At 38.9% G+C, this 21,724-nt stretch overlaps 1 protein-coding gene, 11 non-coding genes and 1 pseudogene across 13 annotated transcripts in view; 1 reads left to right on the plus strand and 12 right to left on the minus strand.

Moving 5' to 3' along the window:
- mtt (mangetout) overlaps window positions 1–21,724 on the plus strand; it is a 76,853-nt gene that overhangs the window by 38,731 nt on the left and 16,398 nt on the right. Inside the window, exons 1-4 of one of the 2 annotated variants that reach the window (XM_064696048.1) lie at window positions 4,640–5,776; window positions 9,350–9,492; window positions 19,313–19,483; window positions 19,981–20,125. In XM_064696048.1, the coding sequence (XP_064552118.1) occupies window positions 4,702–5,776; window positions 9,350–9,492; window positions 19,313–19,483; window positions 19,981–20,125 (1,534 nt within the window). In that variant the 5' untranslated portion in view covers window positions 4,640–4,701. Of the gene's footprint in view, window positions 1–4,639; window positions 5,777–9,349; window positions 9,493–19,312; window positions 19,484–19,980; window positions 20,126–21,724 lie in introns of those variants that run through there. The other variant, XM_064696047.1, reaches the window with a different exon arrangement.
- LOC135438008 (5S ribosomal RNA) lies at window positions 12,777–12,895 on the minus strand (annotated as a pseudogene).
- Window positions 13,289–13,407, minus strand: LOC135438007 (5S ribosomal RNA). Its single transcript, XR_010437790.1, has one exon. It is a non-coding gene; the product is annotated as a 5S ribosomal RNA (ribosomal RNA).
- LOC135438006 (5S ribosomal RNA) lies at window positions 13,802–13,920 on the minus strand. Its single transcript, XR_010437789.1, has one exon. It is a non-coding gene; the product is annotated as a 5S ribosomal RNA (ribosomal RNA).
- On the minus strand, window positions 14,316–14,434 carry LOC135438001 (5S ribosomal RNA). The gene has a single exon (XR_010437784.1). It is a non-coding gene; the product is annotated as a 5S ribosomal RNA (ribosomal RNA).
- On the minus strand, window positions 14,830–14,948 carry LOC135438011 (5S ribosomal RNA). Its single transcript, XR_010437793.1, has one exon. It is a non-coding gene; the product is annotated as a 5S ribosomal RNA (ribosomal RNA).
- On the minus strand, window positions 15,344–15,462 carry LOC135438012 (5S ribosomal RNA). Its single transcript, XR_010437794.1, has one exon. It is a non-coding gene; the product is annotated as a 5S ribosomal RNA (ribosomal RNA).
- LOC135438013 (5S ribosomal RNA) lies at window positions 15,859–15,977 on the minus strand. The gene has a single exon (XR_010437795.1). It is a non-coding gene; the product is annotated as a 5S ribosomal RNA (ribosomal RNA).
- LOC135438014 (5S ribosomal RNA) lies at window positions 16,372–16,490 on the minus strand. The gene has a single exon (XR_010437796.1). It is a non-coding gene; the product is annotated as a 5S ribosomal RNA (ribosomal RNA).
- Window positions 16,886–17,004, minus strand: LOC135438002 (5S ribosomal RNA). Its single transcript, XR_010437785.1, has one exon. It is a non-coding gene; the product is annotated as a 5S ribosomal RNA (ribosomal RNA).
- Window positions 17,400–17,518, minus strand: LOC135438003 (5S ribosomal RNA). Its single transcript, XR_010437786.1, has one exon. It is a non-coding gene; the product is annotated as a 5S ribosomal RNA (ribosomal RNA).
- On the minus strand, window positions 17,841–17,959 carry LOC135438005 (5S ribosomal RNA). Its single transcript, XR_010437788.1, has one exon. It is a non-coding gene; the product is annotated as a 5S ribosomal RNA (ribosomal RNA).
- Window positions 18,355–18,473, minus strand: LOC135438004 (5S ribosomal RNA). Its single transcript, XR_010437787.1, has one exon. It is a non-coding gene; the product is annotated as a 5S ribosomal RNA (ribosomal RNA).

Consider the following 21,724-nt stretch of genomic DNA (forward strand, 5'->3'; position numbering starts at 1 on the left):
ACGCAAACTCAAACTCGGCTACAGCAGGGAGGCGTAAGCAAAACTTTCTCGGCAGAGAAACTTTTCACTGCGCGCTCGTGCGTGTGTGAACCGGAAATGAAAGTGAAATTGTATTTTTTTTCTCCATATTTATGTTTGTTGACCTTTATTAAAATGACTTTTATTGCTTCGTCGTGTGGCAATGCGGCGCGGCAAGCAATTGCTTGCTGCTCATTAATAGGTCCCACGTAATGAAATCAGCAATTATTTCCATTAGCTACACGGAACTCTGCTGCCAAGGAGTGCCCCATTAGCTAGATTTCTAGAGATAGTATTATGAATGAAAGCTCCAAGAAACTGACAGACTATTACAAATAGATCATATGGTAATTTGTTTTTATTTGAAAAAGGGACACTCTAAATGGACAATGGACAAAAATAAATAATAATTACACAGAACAAATCTATATACTAATAGACTAATCGACATTTTAAAATTCGCAAAATTAACTACAAAGAGATGCGGCACTTTGAACTTTGAACTGCCAATTGTTTTTGACAATAAAATAGATTAATAGACCATTTGTACTTGATTCCATTCGAAGTCGGTTTAATTAAAAAAAACAAATTGGAAGGACATCATGATTGATCTTGAAATGGCCAAAATATGGTTGATTTTGCGATTAATATCTTTTAAAAGAAAAGCTCTTTGCCAAACGACTTGTATGAATAATAATTGTTATTTTATTTGTAGAAGATTTGTTACAAAATATATACATAGTATTAATATTAGGTACACATCAGCATTTGAAGAAGGCGAACCTTCAAATATATAAAACTTTTCACTTCTTATAGTTTCTGTTAAAGTAGGAATCCTGTATAAATATGTTTATTGAGAGACAAATACTTTTATCTTGATTCTAATATATATTTTTTTTTAAATTGAATTATTTGTTTTTGCTTTTTGTAATACTTATCTCTAGAAATTTCAATTGGCCTCCCACCGGCTATAAAAATATGAAAAAATAATAACGCTTGACCGGGCAATGACGGATAACAACAGCTTCTCAAATAATATATGTATAAAGGCTTTGCCATAGCTTCTAATCAAATTAAAATTTGTTGTGCAAGTGTCAAAACTGTCGCTGTCGCTGGTGCTGATTACCTGACATCTAGACATACGCAAGTGCGCAGATATACGCAGGCACTGTAGAGCAGCTGCCGGTAGCCTACAATTTCTTCCGCCTGCTCCCAGTTCATGCTGCGTGCGAACAAAATTTATCACACAGTCGCAGGCATTTGTAACTGACGCAGACAGCCGCGCAGAATTTCGGGGAGGGGGCGCGGATGACGGTTGGAGCGGGGCAGGGACTTTGCATATCTCCCCGTATGTGTACACCTGTCAAAGTTATTCGCATTTCTTTTCTTCAATGTTGTTTTTTGTGTACAGCATTTCGGCATTTTTTACATGTGTTGCTATTAATTTTTTGCTCCAACGCGTAACAAATTGAAGACGTCGTCTAATCCGCGCGGCTGGCGTTTCGCTGCCGCGTAGATTCTGAACCGAGCTATTAGCTGCAGGACGTTGACATCCTTGTCCAGGTGTCAGCCTGTGCGCTCGCTGCGTGTTTTCGTGTGGGCGGGTGTGTGTGTGTGTGTGTGTGTGTGTGTGGGGGGGCGCACAAAAGTATGATTGAATGTTATTTGATGCGAATTTCGAAATTTCTTTATGCGTCTGTTGTTTGGACTGGCATTTATGTAAATGTTACAATTTGCCTTACATACTTTACGGCTGTCCCAGGAATTTTAACAAGCAGCATGTGGTAGGGGCGCCATTCGTTATTTAAAGTGTAAATTTAAGGTCCGTTTCTGTTGTTTAAACTGTGAGACGTTAAACAATAAGCCAGAATTAACCAACTCTCAGTTAATTGCACAACGTTTTAAAAATTCAGTTACTGGACAACATATTCGCTTGACAATCAATCATTGTGGCTGGAATATATATAAGGACGTATATATGGAGTTTTTTTGCCAGCTGGAACTTTTTGCCTGGCACAGCACTTGCAACAGTGACAGGCAAAAACCACTTGGCCTGTTCCCTGGGCGCCACATGAATGAATGCATAAATTACAGACTTTGCGCATATTTTTTCACAGCCTACTTATCAGCGAAACGAGTGTCATTTTATGGAGGTCTTTTTGTATATAGTTAATACGATATTGGCTTTTAAGCGGCCATCGTATCGAGTGTTTGACCTTGTGCCAGGCTTAACGCAAACACATCGAGTGGCAATTTATGCAACTTTGTCTGCTATCGATGGAAATCAATTCGCCCAAGCTGAAATCCAGCACCCACGCATCCAGGCACTCACGCGATACACAAACAGATTGGCCGCATTCAAAGTTGTCTCTGGCACTCACAAATTATCTTTAAATCCGGGCCATGGGAATCTCTACCACGCCAATACATACATATTTCAATTTCAATGCCAGTCTGCAAATTCAAATAAGCGCAAAAAGGGACACAGCCAGTGAGCGAAATGCTCAATCAAATCAAAGTCCCCACATCCAAATGCAAAATAAGACAATAGCACAAAGGATACAGCGCAATGACGAGTCCGGGCCAGTGTCAGCTACAGTCCTGCCATTAGGCGGTAGACCCAAGAACCTTGCATCGGGCATAAGCCCAGATAAGACATCGAGCCTCGCATACACTGTAATATCCCATGCAGTGAATTTCAAGTGGAACAACCTTTCGTTTGCACTTAGACAAGTTATTCATTATCCTTTTCGCTGTTGTCCCCGAAATAGTCATGGACACACGCTCAAATCAGCTCTGCTGAGAAGCATCTCTACTTTAGAAGCACTAAAGTACTTTTATTTTATTTGTTTGATTAGTTTAAGTTTATTCCTTGTGCGCATATGTTAGTTTGATTCGATTCCATTTGACAAATGAGCTAGCAGCAACATTAACGAAGAACAAGTAAGATCACAGTCTTTCACTTTACAATTTTTAATTTTTAATTTATACATTATTTTTATTTATTTATGTATTTATTTATTTTCTAAAAATTTTGTTTTTTTGTTTTTGTTGATTGAAATTATTTTTATTATTTTGATCAGCATAGTAAGATGTAATTCATGTTTTTTATTTTTTGGCTTAAATGTTAGTTTAAGCTGCATTTCCATTTTTAAATATTAAATGCCATATTATGATTCGATAATGACCCATGTACAAGTAAAGAGAATATGTGTCTGCCAAAATAAATACAATGACATTAAAAGGAAAAAAAGGTTTTTCGATCTACACGCAAAACTAACTTTGATTTACATTTTTTTAAATGTATTATTTAATACATTTATTGGCCTATTTAAAGTGTGGAATCGCAGCCTAATACTATTAAGAATGCACAAATGTTTTTGAATCAATTTATTAATTGAGTCACAAATAACCTGGGCTAACTTTTATACCCTTCACTCACGCACTCTTAGCTAGATAAACAGAGTGAGAGAGCGTGAAAGTGTGTAGGAGAGAGAGAGTGAGAGAGAGAGAGAGAGAGAGAGAGAGAGAGTGAGCGAGAGAGAACGAGAGACAAATGTAATCAAAATAAATTACGAGCGTGTAAGCAGCCTCCGGTGTCTATTAAGGGCAATAAAAGGAAAGCACCATTTGTTTAACGCAATCTCATTATTAGATGCGTCCCAAAGCCGGGGGCACCAGCTGCTGCAGCCCTGGGCCGGCCCCTTTTAAGCATTTGCCCCTGGCAGTGATAGGCATTGAGGTCAGGACGCAGTGACAGCCCCCGTCTTGCCACCACCTTCGACTTGATAATGCCGCTGATTATGCTGATGATAAGTAATTTTGTAAACTCGCACTGCAGACCGAGTCTGTGCCTCGAAAGCGGCGTTAATGCGCCCGTTGATTAGTCAGAGTCGGAGTCGGAGTCGAAGTGGGAATTCATGTTGGAGAACGAGACGAACGGACGAGATGCTTCTTTTGGGGGCTTGTTTCAGAGGTGCTCTGACAAGCCGACAAGCTCATTATGCCGCCAACAATTTGATTAATTACCGCGCCCGTCGCCTGGCTGTATGCTACACTTTTTATATGCCGCCGCCCTGCGGCATGCGAACTGTTGAAGTCGCTGTGAAGGATTTGTGCATTATGTGAGCCGCACTTTTGCTTCCGTTTTGTGGTGCGCCTTCGCCACATAAATTCTATGCAAAATTTAATTTACCTCAGGCCAAATACAGGGCAATAATTTTTATGGCAAGCTTGCCGCGGGCTCGGGCTCAACACTCAATGGGTCCACAGTTTTAGGGCTTTATGTGGCTGACATTTATAAGCTGGGCGGGGCTTCTGCTCTAATGACATTAGAGTTCGGTTGCAGTGCTGACAGCGCCACAAAACGTTGGCAATTTTAATGGCAATGCAACAATAAATAATATCAGCATTTCAATTACTGCGAAAAAGCATAAACTCGTTAATTAAACATATTGAGTGCACGTACACAACTTGAGCTCAAAGTTAAAGACATTTCATTACATACACCGACATATTTCTAGATTAATTAATATCAAATGACAAAGTGAATGCTGCAAACATGCGTCAAGAAATTTGTGTGTGCAAACCGAAAATGGAACTTATAAATCCAAATTATTGCAACAATATCAAATAAATTATCAAAGAAAGAGACGCAAACTCCAGTTTAAAGTTGAGGCAAACATGAAATTGACATGTTTAAATCGGTTGTTTGTGCAAATTTGTGTTATTATTGTCGTTGTACTTTTGGCGCTGGCCGAATCGAAAGCTGCCAGCGTCGAGAATGCGGTAATTGGTGACATTCATGATAAGTGGACCGATGACGATAACCAGCAGCAGCAACGGGAGCAGGAGCAGGAGCAGCAGCAGCAGCAACAGGAGCAGGAACAGAAGCAGCTGCTGTCGTTTCCAATTGAACAGTTGAACAGCTACACAGCCGCGAGGCATCATCACCATCATCATCATCATCAGCACCCGCATCGACAGCATCTGCATCTGCATCATCATCAGCAGCAACATGGCCATGGTCGGACTTACAGAGAAAATCATTACAAGGCGCTCGAATTGGAGCAGCGACGGCAGCAGCTAGGCAAGCACTCGCACTGGCTGCAGTCGACCATAAACAGGCCCCCAGCCCCGCCCACGCCTGCGCTCTTTGCTGATTATGTCAACGACGAGGAGGTCGACAGCGAGCCACACAGTCAGCATGTCGGGAATCTCGACTATGGCAATAATCATTTCGATTTGGATAGCTATCAGCGCTATGCGAACATGGAGCTGGCAACCAACATGGCGACCGCCGGCGCCTCGCCGCGCTCTGGACGTCATCGTGGACGCCATGTGATGCCACAAAATAGCAACAACAACAACAACAACAACCAGGCGAACAATGTGATGCTGCCGCTGGTCTCGGAGCTGGGCGGCAAGTATCTGCGCTCGCTGCCCGACTCCGTAGACTTTCTTCAGGATCGACTGCATTTAACGCAGGCGCAGCGCCATTGGCCCGTCAAGCGGGAGGCCATCGTTGAGGGCGACGTCATCCTGGGCGCCCTCATGATGGTGCATTCGCGCGAGGACACCATCACCTGTGGCCCCATCATGCCACAGGGCGGCATCCAGGCACTGGAGGCCATGCTCTACACAATCGATCGCATCAATGAGATGGATTTGCTGCCTAACATCACGCTCGGCGCCCATATTCTCGACGATTGCGACAAGGACTCGTATGGCCTAGAAATGGCTGTGGATTTCATAAAAGGTAAGTGCAGTGGGACTCATATGCATATATTGTTCAGAAGTTTCTTAAGAATTCTGCCCCGCACACTTTCATTCTTCAAATGTGAAGTGTATTTTGAATAATCAATATAGCACGATGATAATGTTATTAATAAATCTACTCGACAAATCAAATCTTATTGCTGTTATATACAATTGAGTATTTTTTATCTTTTCGCATAGCAGAGTAGCACTTATTGCCATATTCACTTAACACCACACATTGGCGAATGCGTTCCTAATTAACTTCGATGTTTATACTCCGATTCTTATAAATTTGTCAGGGGATAAATATGTTAATCGAATGTATATAAATATTAAAGTACAAGACATTTCCTTCATAATTGCCTTCATTATAATTATGTGATATATCTATGAGAATGAAATATTCCGAATCTGTGTACAAGAGCCTACATACTACAATAGATATCTGGCACTTATAAGCTCCGATATATATTTAAAAGCAGAATATCGATATCGAAACGGGGAGAGTTATCGATAATGAACAAAATTCAGTTATCGCCCGCGATAGGTGGAAGATGCCTCCCTCTGCCTTACCACGAAACTATAAATCCCATTTTGAGAAATGCGTTCAGGGTAAAAAAAATCAAAGTTCTGCGGAATTTCGCCTTTTTTTACTACGAATACTACACTTCGTCCCATCCATAAAAAACATAAAAAAATAATAGCTTTAAAGGAAACAACATACATATTTACTGTGATTTACATTCATACGAGCTTCTGGGTAATGAATATAAGGCTTATCTGTTGTGCAATTGGTTGCTTCTGCAGAACTCTTTTATAAATATTAAAAGCAATACAAATTTAATTACAGTTTATATAAAAACTGAGAACAAATGTAGGATTTCCTCTTTGATTGCCCACGCAATGGGAATATTTGTTGTTTCGGATATTAAGCACTTCGCTGAACCCAAGGCAAAGCTGACGCAAATACGATTTACTCGAGCGTCGAACGTTTGATTAATAAACAAAATTAATAAATAAATTAAGCGACTTCTTTGCGGGGAATATGGGAGCAGCAGCGGACAGGAACATTTAAGCCCTCTGAGCGCTTTCGTGCGCCAAAACTAATATACATAATTCCCCTAAGACAAAACGGTGTCATTTATTGAATTTTCACAGACACACACTCCCACACAGAAGTTCACACACACAGGCACACAGAGTAAGGCATCAGAAGTCCCACGTGTCAATGCGAGCGAAAATTAAGTGCGCCGCCAGAGATCAACATGGCCGGAAGTGGGCGAGGGCGTGCCGGCGGATGTGAGGGCGTTGCCACATGGCTCACATATGTAAGTTGGGCCGCGTGCGGCAGTTTTGTCTGGCACTTTGCCCGGGCACATGAAGGAGGGGCTTATTGCTTTTATCTGGCAATAAAGCGGCGCATGGAACAGCGACAACGACAGCTACAACGATCTATAATCAATTGCGCCAGCATGGCAAGGATTGGCTGTCGTTGGCCTTGTCCTTGCGACAGGCCTGAACACTTTCTAATCTCCATAATTTCATTATTTATGTGCGCAACAAGGATTTATTTGAGCGACATGCCGCATTGACTAGCGGCCACATTTCTCGCATCCGACGTATGAAAAATATAATTTTCCAAGTCACTGAATTATATTGACAGGATTAGGCAACCCGCAAACTATGAGCCACTGATCTCTCTACACCCCCCCAACAAGCACAAGTCATCAGCTTCGTCATTGTTGGGGCACCCATTAAGTGGCCTACCCAATGGAGTTAATTAATTTGTATTTAAGTACATACTCAAAAAATAACCCCAAGCCGAATTTCAGATTATGTCTGTCTGTGTCTGTGTTGCTGTTGGGGAATTAAATCGAGCTTAGCTTAATTTAGTCGAATCGAAATCGGAAGCTGGAGCTGCCAGCATCTGTTTTCTACTGCGTTTATAGTAATTATTTGTTGCCTCCACCAGCAGTCAGCCACAGCAAATGTTGCACAACAGACTACAATTAAAAGTTTGCAGCTGTGCATTTTAGAAAGAAACACACACGCATTTATTTGCGCTGAACCTGACGCAGATAAATCTGCACTTAAATACGCAACAATAAATAGCAGATTCTCACCGCCTAAACAATACTCTTAATGCCATCGTAACCTGTTCCCAAAAATATTATTCAACACATATTTAAAATGCTGCAACAAGATCTAAAGTAATGTTTTCATTCTATAGTCATTAAAATGAAAACTGTCGCCTGGGTTATAGATTTGCGATACAAAATATTATTATTTTTGCAGCCATGACTAAATCCTATAATATTTGAGAGATAATAAATACCATCAAACTGTTCTCTTCAGACATGTGAACATTTCCTATTATTACAGGGTATACAAAGTTATCTATGGTTTCCAAATGCAAAAACAAAAGCAAAACATAAATTGCAGAAAATAAAATATTTAGTGTTTTCGAAAAACAAACTAAGCGAACATAAATGAATTCAAATAAATTGAATAAAGCGTAAAAATAGTTACCGAAAAATAAATAAATTGAATAAAGTGTAAATATAATTACCGAAGAGAAAACTGTAAGGGCTTATATATCACTGTTGGCCCTGTCGATTAGAACTATTTAATGGAGCAACAAATAGCAGTACACAAAAAGTTTTATAATTAAAAACTGGAACGCTGCAAAGTAAACCAAAAAAAAATCTAAAAAGCAGAGAAACATAAATTTGCAAGCATCAACACAAATATGCAAATGAATAAACGCCGTGGGGTCGTCACGATTGAGTTGCAGGAACAAAATGACCAACTACATTGTTTGGGTTTTGCTTTTGGTCTGGTTTTGTATGGTTGTGCTCTTCAAAGGTCTGCCTTGAGTTGGCGCTGGCAAACTTTGGCTCTTCATTTCTAACTTCGTCTGCGCCACGGGGCATTTACGATTAAGTGTTAGTTATTAGTTTAGCTGCATAACGTGGCTAGTTAAAGTTAACAAAAGTTCAGAGCATGCAAACATTTTGATGATAATAAAATGATGCTAAAAAATAAATTGTACATAAAAGCAAAAAATAAATGAAGAATTTAGTATGTTTTATAATCAAAACTTGAGATAAGGCATTTTTCAATAAAAACAAAAGTAAACAGAATTAAAGTTTATTAGATAAGTTGCGGATATTTCAAAACATCGGTTTTACAGCTTTATTATATATATACAAATTAAATATCAATTAATATAATTTACATATTTAAAAAGGAATGTGAATCTCTTCTGAATTCTGGTTTAGAATAAATTTCTAAATTTAATATTATTTACATAGTTGGAAGTAAATTATAATCTCTTACAATTTAGAATAAATTTCTTTGCTAATTGTATTAAATATTATTTACAGAATTTAGTTGTAATATCCTAATTAAATATTATTTACATACTTGAAAATTAATTTTCATCTCTTAGAATTTATCATAAATTTCATTGCTAAATGTATTAAAATGTATTAAATATTATTTGCATATTTAAAAATTCGTATAAATTTCAATACTAACGGTATTACGCTCCTTCTTGATTTTGTTACAGGATCCATTAGTAACATTGACGATGCGGAATATCATTGCAACAAGACCCAAGTCCGAAAGGTGATATCGGGCGTGGTTGGTGCTGCCTCATCGGTGACATCCATACAGGTGGCCAATTTGCTGAGATTGTTTCGGATACCGCAGGTAGGTCGATGCACATGTCGTATACGTTACATTGAAAACTGGACGCTGTTGGCAGTGAAAAGTTTTAGTGGTTGTAATTAAAAAGTGCACAAAATTTGTCGCATAATGCTCAGCCGGAAATTAGTTTAACGGCCAGCACGTGGCTCCAAATTAGTTTGGCTTTCAAGGGGTAACAAATCAAGCAAAGTGCAGCAGCTGCGCAAGGGAAATGTCAAGGATACTTACAGAACTCCGTTTAAGCCTAGTACACGCTTCCATCTGTCCTGGCTCTTGTTGCCTGTTACCGTCTGCTACTGTTTCCTTCTGCGAAACATCGTGTGGCAGCACCAAAGTCACGTCGCTTGGGAAGATTGAGTAGCCGCAGCGTTGCCCCTACGTGAGCAACAGCCAAAAAGTCAACATGCGACAGTAAGCAGGAACACGGCAACAGGCAACTGCGCCTGCAAGTATGCCATTAAACGCACACGCACCACACGCACCCAGCAGCCATTCACTGCAGCCCCAAAACAGTTGCTCAGAGATGGCCATAAATCAAGCGCTAGCTTTTGATTGCATTTCATTGGTAGTTGATGGTTCTCCTGGCCAGCAAAAACATTGTTAGCCCAGCCTTAGGGCTGCGTTCCGAGCGACAGAGTCAAGTAGAGTACGGATTTTGGTTTCAAATCAGGCAGGGTTTCAAGTCGAGCACGTTGATGACCACAATGTACCTTACAAGCTCATTTAATGTGCCATTTGAATGACTCTCTCCAGACCCAAAGAGTGGCTCCGCCTCGACCCGAGTCCTGAAAGGTAGTTCATTTCTCATATAATGCTGTTGTCAAGATCTTGGGTTATAATCTAGTCAAGGGTGCCAGGCTAGCAGACTACCAGCTCTAAGCTGAGGGAAACAAGGACACCCACAAAAACACACACACAAGCTGCGCACTTTTTGCAAAGGCCGTGCTTCATCTTCTTCCATCGCACACTGTGGAAATTGGTCGTTAATTCCGGGCATAAATATATGATTTATATGTGCTTATAAGCCAGAGCACAAGGCAACAGATTCCTTTAGGCACCTGGATGGGTACCTTTCCAAGAAGAAAGTAAGACAATATATTAAACTTTGTGCCCGCAGTTAATAAAAACTCAGAGTTACGCCAATAAGAAGTACGATATCATTGGATTTCAGGAAGAATTATTGAACATAAAGAATTATTGAACAGAAATAAAGTATGTTGCAAAATATCTTGGAAATCAGAATATTTTGCCATATAAGAACCTACTTTTCGACCAATTGTTCCTATGGCAACTATACGAGATTTGCTAAAAAAAAACATTATTACGATATTGAGGCACTAGGAGAACCTATTTATTCCAAATTTACTGTCTCTAGCTCTTAAAGGGTCTGAGATTGTTGCGTACGGACAGACGGACGCGGACAGACAGACGGACAGAAGTACATGGCTAGATCGACTCGGCTATTGATGCTGATCAATAATATATTTACTTTATGGGGTGAAAGAAGCTACTGCCATTTAGATATATTTGCACAAATACATTATACCCTCTTTACCCTGGAGAACGAGAACTGACATATCGAATTTATTGCTTCTATCTCCTGTAGACTCTTAAAGCGAGTTGTTCATTCGGAGAGCGTGCGTTTTGTGTTTTGACAGCTATAATATAAGCAGTCTGTTATGGATAGCACCAAGAGAACCAGGACAAATGGCAATGATCAGAAAAACCCAGCTCGTCGTGGTAATTTACAATATTCAAGGAGGATGTCGTGACATTTTTATCTTTTCACGACATCCTCCTTAAATCCTCTTTGATCCTTCAGAAGAACACAGTTCAGAATATATACGTGATTAAAGATTTATTCGAGAAAATAATATTCAGTATGGAATATGAATCCCAGAATTCGGTAGTTCGATTTTTCTCAAAAAGAGAGAGAAATAAAACAGAAAGCTGGAATAAGCACCTGGAAAATATACTCATGCCCACACGAATACCATCCTCGAATGCCATTAGCATACACATCATTGCGAATTGAAGTGCTCGAGAAAGTTTTCACAAAGCGTCGGCAGTTTGCATAGCATTCAGAGAATTTCCTTATCAGTCTCAAAGACTGCACAAACACTTCGTTGGTAAATTGTTGACAGAACCGCGCAGACGGGCAGCCGAACGGAGAGGCTCTGAGGGAGCAGAGCGCGCCTTGATGATAATAGCACTTAATTAGAAATCAAGTAGTTAGCTAAATACCTGCCGAGCTGCACTTTGGGTTCCGGGCAACCCCCCTCCATGCTCCTGGGAAATTGTGTGAACATTTTTGGGCTAAGAGCTTCGCTGCGCATTCCTTTAACGACTGCAAGTCATGTGGATTGCAATTGGTTCAATTGCCACGCCCCCAGCCGCGCCTCCACTTACCATGCTGTCAGTCACCATGCAAGCGGCGTTAATTTGTGCGTGAAATTGGATTTTAGTGGCACTGGAAGTCTTTTCCACCATTTTACAACGGAAAAACTTTAAGCTATGTCGGCACGGGGTGTCAGTTTTTCGGTTTTACGGTTTGATTTTCACTTTGACTTTGGTGCATTGTCTGCGCTCTAGTGCTATGTCGCCTCCCCAGCTCTGCAAAATGAGGCAAGCAGCGTCTGGCAGAGATGACAGCTGTGGCACGAATATAAAGTGATATTTTAAAAATATGTCCGGCAAAATAAAAATAGTAGAAAACGGTGCTAAGAGGTCCCAAAATTAGAAAGAAGCAAGCAATATAACTTAAAATATCGCTACAATGGCAAAAAACGAATTACTTCGGCACAAAGACGACTAAATACCCTTCTAGACGTACAACGTTAATTTCGGTGATCGGACGAGAACCGATGTATTCAGCGTAGTATGGTCGTTGGCGAATGTCGACCGCTTAGAGAACAAACTTGTAGCTGGAATTTCAAAATCATAAGGAGTGAATTTTTGCTGCATTTAGAAATTATTGTGTTACGCTACAAGTGTGACGTTTGGGGCTCAGCATTTGTCAGGAGTCGGCCAACTAAGGCAAGAAAAGTTTCTATTTTAATATAAAAGGCTGAACGACAAGACGGCAAGTAGTCGGGAATGGGAAAAATTAAAATATTAATTAATACGGATTGAATTGAATTATATTTTTAAAAAAATCTATTATCTATAAATAATCAGATAAATAATGTTAGATAAAGAAAATGAGCTACTGAATGAGCAAGTTAAAACAATTGATTAACTGAAGAAGTATACAATTTGCTCGAGCTATAAAAAAAAGTTGTGGACGATGCCAACAACACGCGGTGTTCCCAAGCGGTCCCCCATCTAAGTACTAACCGCGCCCGACGCTGCTTAATTTCGGTGATCGGACGAGAACCGATGTATTCAGCGTAGTATGGTCGTTGCGAATGTCGACCGCTTAGAGAACAAACTTGTAGCTGGAATTTCAAAATCATAAGGAGTGAATTTTTGCTGCATTTAGAAATTATTGTGTTACGCTACAAGTGTGACGTTTGGGGCTCAGCATTTGTCAGCAGTCGGCCAACTAAGGCAAGAAAAGTTCTATTTTAATATAAAAGGCTGAACGACAAGACGGCAAGTAGTCGGGAATGGGAAAAATTAAAATATTAATTAATACGGATTGAATTGAATTATATTTTTAAAAAAATCTATTATCTATAAATAATCAGATAAATAATGTTAGATAAAGAAAATGAGCTACTGAATGTGCAAGTTAAAACAATTGATTAACTGAAGAAGTATACAATTTGCTCGAGCTATAAAAAAAAGTTGTGGACGATGCCAACAACACGCGGTGTTCCCAAGCGGTCCCCCATCTAAGTACTAACCGCGCCCGACGCTGCTTAATTTCGGTGATCGGACGAGAACCGATGTATTCAGCGTAGTATGGTCGTTGCCGAATGTCGACCGCTTAGAGAACAAACTTGTAGCTGGAATTTCAAAATCATAAGGAGTGAATTTTCCTGCATTTAGAAATTATTGTGTTACGCTACAAGTGTGACGTTTGGGGCTCAGCATTTGTCAGGAGTCGGCCAACTAAGGCAAGAAAAGTTTCTATTTTAATATAAAAGGCTGAACGACAAGACGGCAAGTAGTCGGGAATGGGAAAAATTAAAATATTAATTAATACGGATTGAATTGAATTATATTTTTAAAAAAATCTATTATCTATAAATAATCAGATAAATAATGTTAGATAAAGAAAATGAGCTACTGAATGAGCAAGTTAAAACAATTGATTAACTGAAGTAGTATACAATTTGTTCGAGCTATAAAAAAAAGTTGTGGACGATGCCAACAACACGCGGTGTTCCCAAGCGGTCCCCCATGTAAGTACTAACCGCGCCCGACGCTGCTTAATTTCGGTGATCGGACGAGAACCGATGTATTCAGCGTAGTATGGTCGTTGGCGAATGTCGACCGCTTAGAGAACAAACTTGTAGCTGGAATTTCAAAATCATAAGGAGTGAATTTTTGCTGCATTTAGAAATTATTGTGTTACGCTACAAGTGTGACGTTTGGGGCTCAGCATTTGTCAGGAGTCGGCCAACTAAGGCAAGAAAAGTTTCTATTTTAATATAAAAGGCTGAACGACAAGACGGCAAGTAGTCGGGAATGGGAAAAATTAAAATATTAATTAATACGGATTGAATTGAATTATATTTTTAAAAAAATCTATTATCTATAAATAATCAGATAAATAATGTTAGATAAAGAAAATGAGCTACTGAATGAGCAAGTTAAAACAATTGATTAACTGAAGAAGTATACAATTTGCTCGAGCTATAAAAAAAAGTTGTGGACGATGCCAACAACACGCGGTGTTCCCAAGCGGTCCCCCATCTAAGTACTAACCGCGCCCGACGCTGCTTAATTTCGGTGATCGGACGAGAACCGATGTATTCAGCGTAGTATGGTCGTTGGCGAATGTCGACCGCTTAGAGAACAAACTTGTAGCTGGAATTTCAAAATCATAAGGAGTGAATTTTTGCTGCATTTAGAAATTATTGTGTTACGCTACAAGTGTGACGTTTGGGGCTCAGCATTTGTCAGGAGTCGGCCAACTAAGGCAAGAAAAGTTTCTATTTTAATATAAAAGGCTGAACGACAAGACGGCAAGTAGTCGGGAATGGGAAAAATTAAAATATTAATTAATACGGATTGAATTGAATTATATTTTTAAAAAAATCTATTATCTATAAATAATCAGATAAATAATGTTAGATAAAGAAAATGAGCTACTGAATGAGCAAGTTAAAACAATTGATTAACTGAAGAAGTATACAATTTGCTCGAGCTATAAAAAAAAGTTGTGGACGATGCCAACAACACGCGGTGTTCCCAAGCGGTCCCCCATCTAAGTACTAACCGCGCCCGACGCTGCTTAATTTCGGTGATCGGACGAGAACCGATGTATTCAGCGTAGTATGGTCGTTGGCGAATGTCGACCGCTTAGAGAACAAACTTGTAGCTGGAATTTCAAAATCATAAGGAGTGAATTTTTGCTGCATTTAGAAATTATTGTGTTACGCTACAAGTGTGACGTTTGGGGCTCAGCATTTGTCAGGAGTCGGCCAACTAAGGCAAGAAAAGTTTCTATTTTAATATAAAAGGCTGAACGACAAGACGGCAAGTAGTCGGGAATGGGAAAAATTAAAATATTAATTAATACGGATTGAATTGAATTATATTTTTAAAAAAATCTATTATCTATAAATAATCAGATAAATAATGTTAGATAAAGAAAATGAGCTACTGAATGAGCAAGTTAAAACAATTGATTAACTGAAGTAGTATACAATTTGTTCGAGCTATAAAAAAAAGTTGTGGACGATGCCAACAACACGCGGTGTTCCCAAGCGGTCCCCCATCTAAGTACTAACCGCGCCCGACGCTGCTTAATTTCGGTGATCGGACGAGAACCGATGTATTCAGCGTAGTATGGTCGTTGGCGAATGTCGACCGCTTAGAGAACAAACTTGTAGCTGGAATTTCAAAATCATAAGGAGTGAATTTTTGCTGCATTTAGAAATTATTGTGTTACGCTACAAGTGTGACGTTTGGGGCTCAGCATTTGTCAGGAGTCGGCCAACTAAGGCAAGAAAAGTTTCTATTTTAATATAAAAGGCTGAACGACAAGACGGCAAGTAGTCGGGAATGGGAAAAATTAAAATATTAATTAATACGGATTGAATTGAATTATATTTTTAAAAAAATCTATTATCTATAAATAATCAGATAAATAATGTTAGATAAAGAAAATGAGCTACTGAATGAGCAAGTTAAAACAATTGATTAACTGAAGTAGTATACAATTTGTTCGAGCTATAAAAAAAAAGTTGTGGACGATGCCAACAACACGCGGTGTTCCCAAGCGGTCCCCCATCTAAGTACTAACCGCGCCCGACGCTGCTTAATTTCGGTGATCGGACGAGAACCGATGTATTCAGCGTAGTATGGTCGTTGGCGAATGTCGACCGCTTAGAGAACAAACTTGTAGCTGGAATTTCAAAATCATAAGGAGTGAATTTTTGCTGCATTTAGAAATTATTGTGTTACGCTACAAGTGTGACGTTTGGGGCTCAGCATTTGTCAGGAGTCGGCCAACTAAGGCAAGAAAAGTTTCTATTTTAATATAAAAGGCTGAACGACAAGACGGCAAGTAGTCGGGAATGGGAAAAATTAAAATATTAATTAATACGGATTGAATTGAATTATATTTTTAAAAAAATCTATTATCTATAAATAATCAGATAAATAATGTTAGATAAAGAAAATGAGCTACTGAATGAGCAAGTTAAAACAATTGATTAACTGAAGTAGTATACAATTTGTTCGGCTATAAAAAAAAGTTGTGGACGATGCCAACAACACGCGGTGTTCCCAAGCGGTCCCCCATCTAAGTACTAACCGCGCCCGACGCTGCTTAATTTCGGTGATCGGACGAGAACCGATGTATTCAGCGTAGTATGGTCGTTGGCGAATGTCGACCGCTTAGAGAACAAACTTGTAGCTGGAATTTCAAAATCATAAGGAGTGAATTTTTGCTGCATTTAGAAATTATTGTGTTACGCTACAAGTGTGACGTTTGGGGCTCAGCATTTGTCAGGAGTCGGCCAACTAAGGCAAGAAAAGTTTCTATTTTAATATAAAAGGCTGAACGACAAGACGGCAAGTAGTCGGGAATGGGAAAAATTAAAATATTAATTAATACGGATTGAATTGAATTATATTTTTAAAAAAATCTATTATCTATAAATAATCAGATAAATAATGTTAGATAAAGAAAATGAGCTACTGAATGAGCAAGTTAAAACAATTGATTAACTGAAGTAGTATACAATTTGTTCGAGCTATAAAAAAAAGTTGTGGACGATGCCAACAACACGCGGTGTTCCCAAGCGGTCCCCCATCTAAGTACTAACCGCGCCCGACGCTGCTTAATTTCGGTGATCGGACGAGAACCGATGTATTCAGCGTAGTATGGTCGTTGGCGAATGTCGACCGCTTAGAGAACAAACTTGTAGCTGGAATTTCAAAATCATAAGGAGTGAATTTTTGCTGCATTTAGAAATTATTGTGTTACGCTACAAGTGTGACGTTTGGGGCTCAGCATTTGTCAGGAGTCGGCCAACTAAGGCAAGAAAAGTTTCTATTTTAATATAAAAGGCTGAACGACAAGACGGCAAGTAGTCGGGAATGGGAAAAATTAAAATATTAATTAATACGGATTGAATTGAATTATATTTTTAAAAAAATCTATTATCTATAAATAATCAGATAAATAATGTTAGATAAAGAAAATGAGCTACTGAATGAGCAAGTTAAAACAATTGATTAACTGAAGTAGTATACAATTTGTTCGAGCTATAAAAAAAAGTTGTGGACGATGCCAACAACACGCGGTGTTCCCAAGCGGTCCCCCATCTAAGTACTAACCGCGCCCGACGCTGCTTAATTTCGGTGATCGGACGAGAACCGATGTATTCAGCGTAGTATGGTCGTTGGCGAATGTCGACCGCTTAGAGAACAAACTTGTAGCTGGAATTTCAAAATCATAAGGAGTGAATTTTTGCTGCATTTAGAAATTATTGTGTTACGCTACAAGTGTGACGTTTGGGGCTCAGCATTTGTCAGGAGTCGGCCAACTAAGGCAAGAAAAGTTTCTATTTTAATATAAAAGGCTCGAATATTAATTAATACGGATTGAATTGAATTATATTTTTAAAAAAATCTATAATCTATAAATAATGTTAGATAAAGAAAAAGTGAGCTACTGAATGAGTAGTATACAATTTGTTCGAGCTATAAAAAAAAAGTTGTGGACGATGCGCCAACAACACGCGGTGTTCCCAAGCGGTCCCCCATCTAAGTACTAACCGCGCCCGACGCTGCTTAATTTCGGTGATCGGACGAGAACCGATGTATTCAGCGTAGTATGGTCGTTGGCGAATGTCGACCGCTTAGAGAACAAACTTGTAGCTGGAATTTCAAAATCATAAGGAGTGAATTTTTGCTGCATTTAGAAATTATTGTGTTACGCTACAAGTGTGACGTTTGGGGCTCAGCATTTGTCAGGAGTCGGCCAACTAAGGCAAGAAAAGTTTCTATTTTAATATAAAAGGCTGAACGACAAGACGGCAAGTAGTCGGGAATGGGAAAAATTAAAATATTAATTAATACGGATTGAATTGAATTATATTTTTAAAAAAATCTATAATCTATAAATAATCAGATAAATAATGTTAGATAAAGAAAATGAGCTACTGAATGAGCAAGTTAAAACAATTGATTAACTGAAGTAGTATACAATTTGTTCGAGCTATAAAAAAAAGTTGTGGACGATGCCAACAACACGCGGTGTTCCCAAGCGGTCCCCCATCTAAGTACTAACCGCGCCCGACGCTGCTTAATTTCGGTGATCGGACGAGAACCGATGTATTCAGCGTAGTATGGTCGTTGGCGAATGTCGACCGCTTAGAGAACAAACTTGTAGCTGGAATTTCAAAATCATAAGGAGTGAATTTTTGCTGCATTTAGAAATTATTGTGTTACGCTACAAGTGTGACGTTTGGGGCTCAGCATTTGTCAGGAGTCGGCCAACTAAGGCAAGAAAAGTTTCTATTTTAATATAAAAGGCTGAACGACAAGACGGCAAGTAGTCGGGAATGGGGAAAATTAAAATATTATTTAATACGATATTTAATTAAATGTTTAAAAATCTTGTGAATTAAATGTCCTTGTAGACATCGAGCTTATCGATGTAGTGGTCTATTAAGATTTAGTTATGCCAGGAGCATGGTTTAACTAAGAAACTAAAAGTTGAATCGAGAATCTGGAAATAAGAGTATAATTAGTCCGACGCGCAACATTTGTAAATTCGTTGGAAAATCGAATGCTGGTAATTGACAATGTGCTGGGCAGCTGGAAACTTGAGTTGCATTAAATATCAACAACGCTTCAGTTATGATGAAGTCATCAAAAAGGTTTACGTGATATTAAATTTCGTGTGCAATGTATCGTTTATCGTAAAAGTAGTATTTACCTGCTATGGATAACAGATAACAAAGAAATAGCTTTATTGAGATTTTGTATTAAAAGTATCTGCAATTTCCGAAGGGCAGCGAAGCAAAAAGTCTTCCTCGAGCATACTTTGTGACCAACCAAAAGTGCACAGTACACCATTTTTTTTTTGCCAGCTTCAATCAACGGCAACTGCAGCTCATTTTTTATTGCGCAATTTTGTTGACGCTATAATGGAATAGTTTTCATCAAAATTTGCTTGTGCATCTATTTTTTGCAGGTCTCATATTTCTCAACCAGCCCGGAGCTGAGCAACAAGCAGCGCTTTGAGTACTTCTCACGCACCATTCCCTCCGACCACTACCAGGTAAAGGCCATGGTTGAGATTGTCAAGAGCATGGGTTGGACCTATGTTTCGATTATCTACGAGGAAAGCAACTATGGCATCAAGGTGAGTGCAGCGCAAAAACAATTTTTACTAAACAATAAATAGACAAGAATTTATGCAATTTTTAGACAATTTGAGCAAAACAAGTTTTTATAAATATATACTATGGCTTTAAATGTTGTTGATTAGAAGTTAATATTTAAAGTTCAAGCGCAGATATTCTCTGAGACCATAGCTGCAGGTATTTCAAGCATTCAAAGGGGTTAATCGATTTTGGAAGCTGAACGACTCGTCGCTTGAATTCAGTTTAGGAATATCGCGTGTCCGGAGACAGTTTCAATTCGGCAGCTTCAATTCAAGTTTGTTTTATTTTATGTTCTGTATTTTTTTTATGTGACACGAAGCGTTGCATATTTGTTTTGCGGAAAGCTCTGTGCTTTTATAGCGGCACAGGAGCTGGTCGCCATTTATACCCCGGATGTGGCCCAACTCCGTGTGCAGCTCGTCGTGCTTTCTCCGCCAAAGTAAATTTCCATTTCTTTGTCTACTTGTTGTTGCAGGCATTTGAGGAACTAGAAGAGTTGCTGGCACGCCATAACATTTGTATTGCCATTAAGGAGAAGCTCGTCAAGGATTCGGGAGTGGCTGAGGATATTGCATACGATAATATTGTGCAAAAGCTGCTCACGAAACCGCGCGCTAGAGGTAAGTGCAGTAACAGCAAATTCCACACAACAACAAAAAAAAACATTTTAAATTAAATGTCAACGGAAAGCGACCAAATGCTGGCATTAACTTTCGCAGCACGCCGCGTCAAAGATGAGATTTTTTCGCTGCTCCAGAGGCGTGCTTCGGAAATTGCACAAATTAAATCGTAATATTTTAAGCAACACGACGTTTGCTTGCATTCCGTATACTCTGTAGTCATGTAAATGTTTATGATTCTCCTCATACATCTATCCCAGGCTTAACAGCCTGCATTGGGATCAAAAGTTCGCATTTAACTGAAATACCGCAAGCAAACTTTACATACATTAGCCTGGAATTGAAGTGTATTTTATACTTATTCATTAAAAAAATCAACTCTCCTTGTAGCTTAACTAATATTTATGAATGTATTTTACCAATACACTTAATATAAAGAAATTTTGTATGTCTAGCTAAACGCTAAGAGTCAACTTCTAAACTTCTACAAAGTTTGTAATATGCTGCCTTCATTTCGGACTTGGTCTGTGAGCAGCGTTCAATATTTGGGTTATTGAGAGCAAGTGTTTATTTTTTGAGTAGATCAAGACTAAATTTAGAGACCTCTAACAGGCTAATGCTGCTCTTTTCCTAATAATTGAAAACGGTTCCTTGTTGTCTTGTCATGTATTCAAGAACCTTCTTGACTTTATTGAGTTCATAAATCTCTTGATGCAATTGTGGATGCATTTATTACCGAGGCCGTTAAGGGAACCTGTAGGCGGCTTTACGAACCAGGGACTGAAGATTATTTGGACAATAAATCAAACCGGCTTCTAAATCAAAAATCAAATCGTTCAACAAGGGATAGGTGTATAGGTATATTGGAAATTTTTTTTCTGAGTTTCTATTTTTATTTACGATCTATCTTTCTAAGCGGCCTAAAAGGCAGATCAAGTGGTAGTGTCTTTTAAGGGGGTGCGGGGCAACACCAGCTAGTTTATATATGTACATTAACTCTTCTTAGCTCTTAATCGAAGTGTCATAAAAGTATGGGACGAAAAAAGTTAAGAAAGAAAAGATATCTCTGTCGCAACATGAAATGATTAATCGCATTTTTATTTTTCTCTGAAAATGTTTTGTAAAGTATTCATGTGTACATATATCAAAATTTAGTCTGACTGCTGGCTAGCTTACAGTACGAGTTTGCATCAAAACATCGATAGTTTGCACTGCTTCCATGATGCTGATAAAAATCAATATCGAAATCTTCAGCTTATAAGAGCTAGAGATACATACATATATAATTTGGTATGTAATTTGTACACAAATCGAGATTATTTTACTCGAAGCATTTTCGGAGGTATACTCTGGGTTTTATTATTTAAATAAACACCGAAGTAAATTAGGAAAGAATTTCTCTTGGTAGGTGCTTAGGGAAGAAGCAGCGCAGCTAGTATCGTAAATGTGTGAGTGTATTCACGACTTTGTGTATTTGTGTGTAGAAGGAAGCTAGAATGTTGGTTTTGGCGGATTGGGGCGGAGTTCAGGGTATCTACTAGTCGGGCAGCCCGACCAGTGCAGTTTCCCTTGTCTCTTTATCTTATTTCTCTAGTTGCG

This window comes from Drosophila montana, unplaced genomic scaffold, assembly GCF_035044405.1.
Source record: "Drosophila montana isolate Dmon_TW-CO22-7 unplaced genomic scaffold, ASM3504440v1 contig_3833_1, whole genome shotgun sequence".
In the NCBI taxonomy this organism is placed as follows: domain Eukaryota; kingdom Metazoa; phylum Arthropoda; class Insecta; order Diptera; family Drosophilidae; genus Drosophila; species Drosophila montana.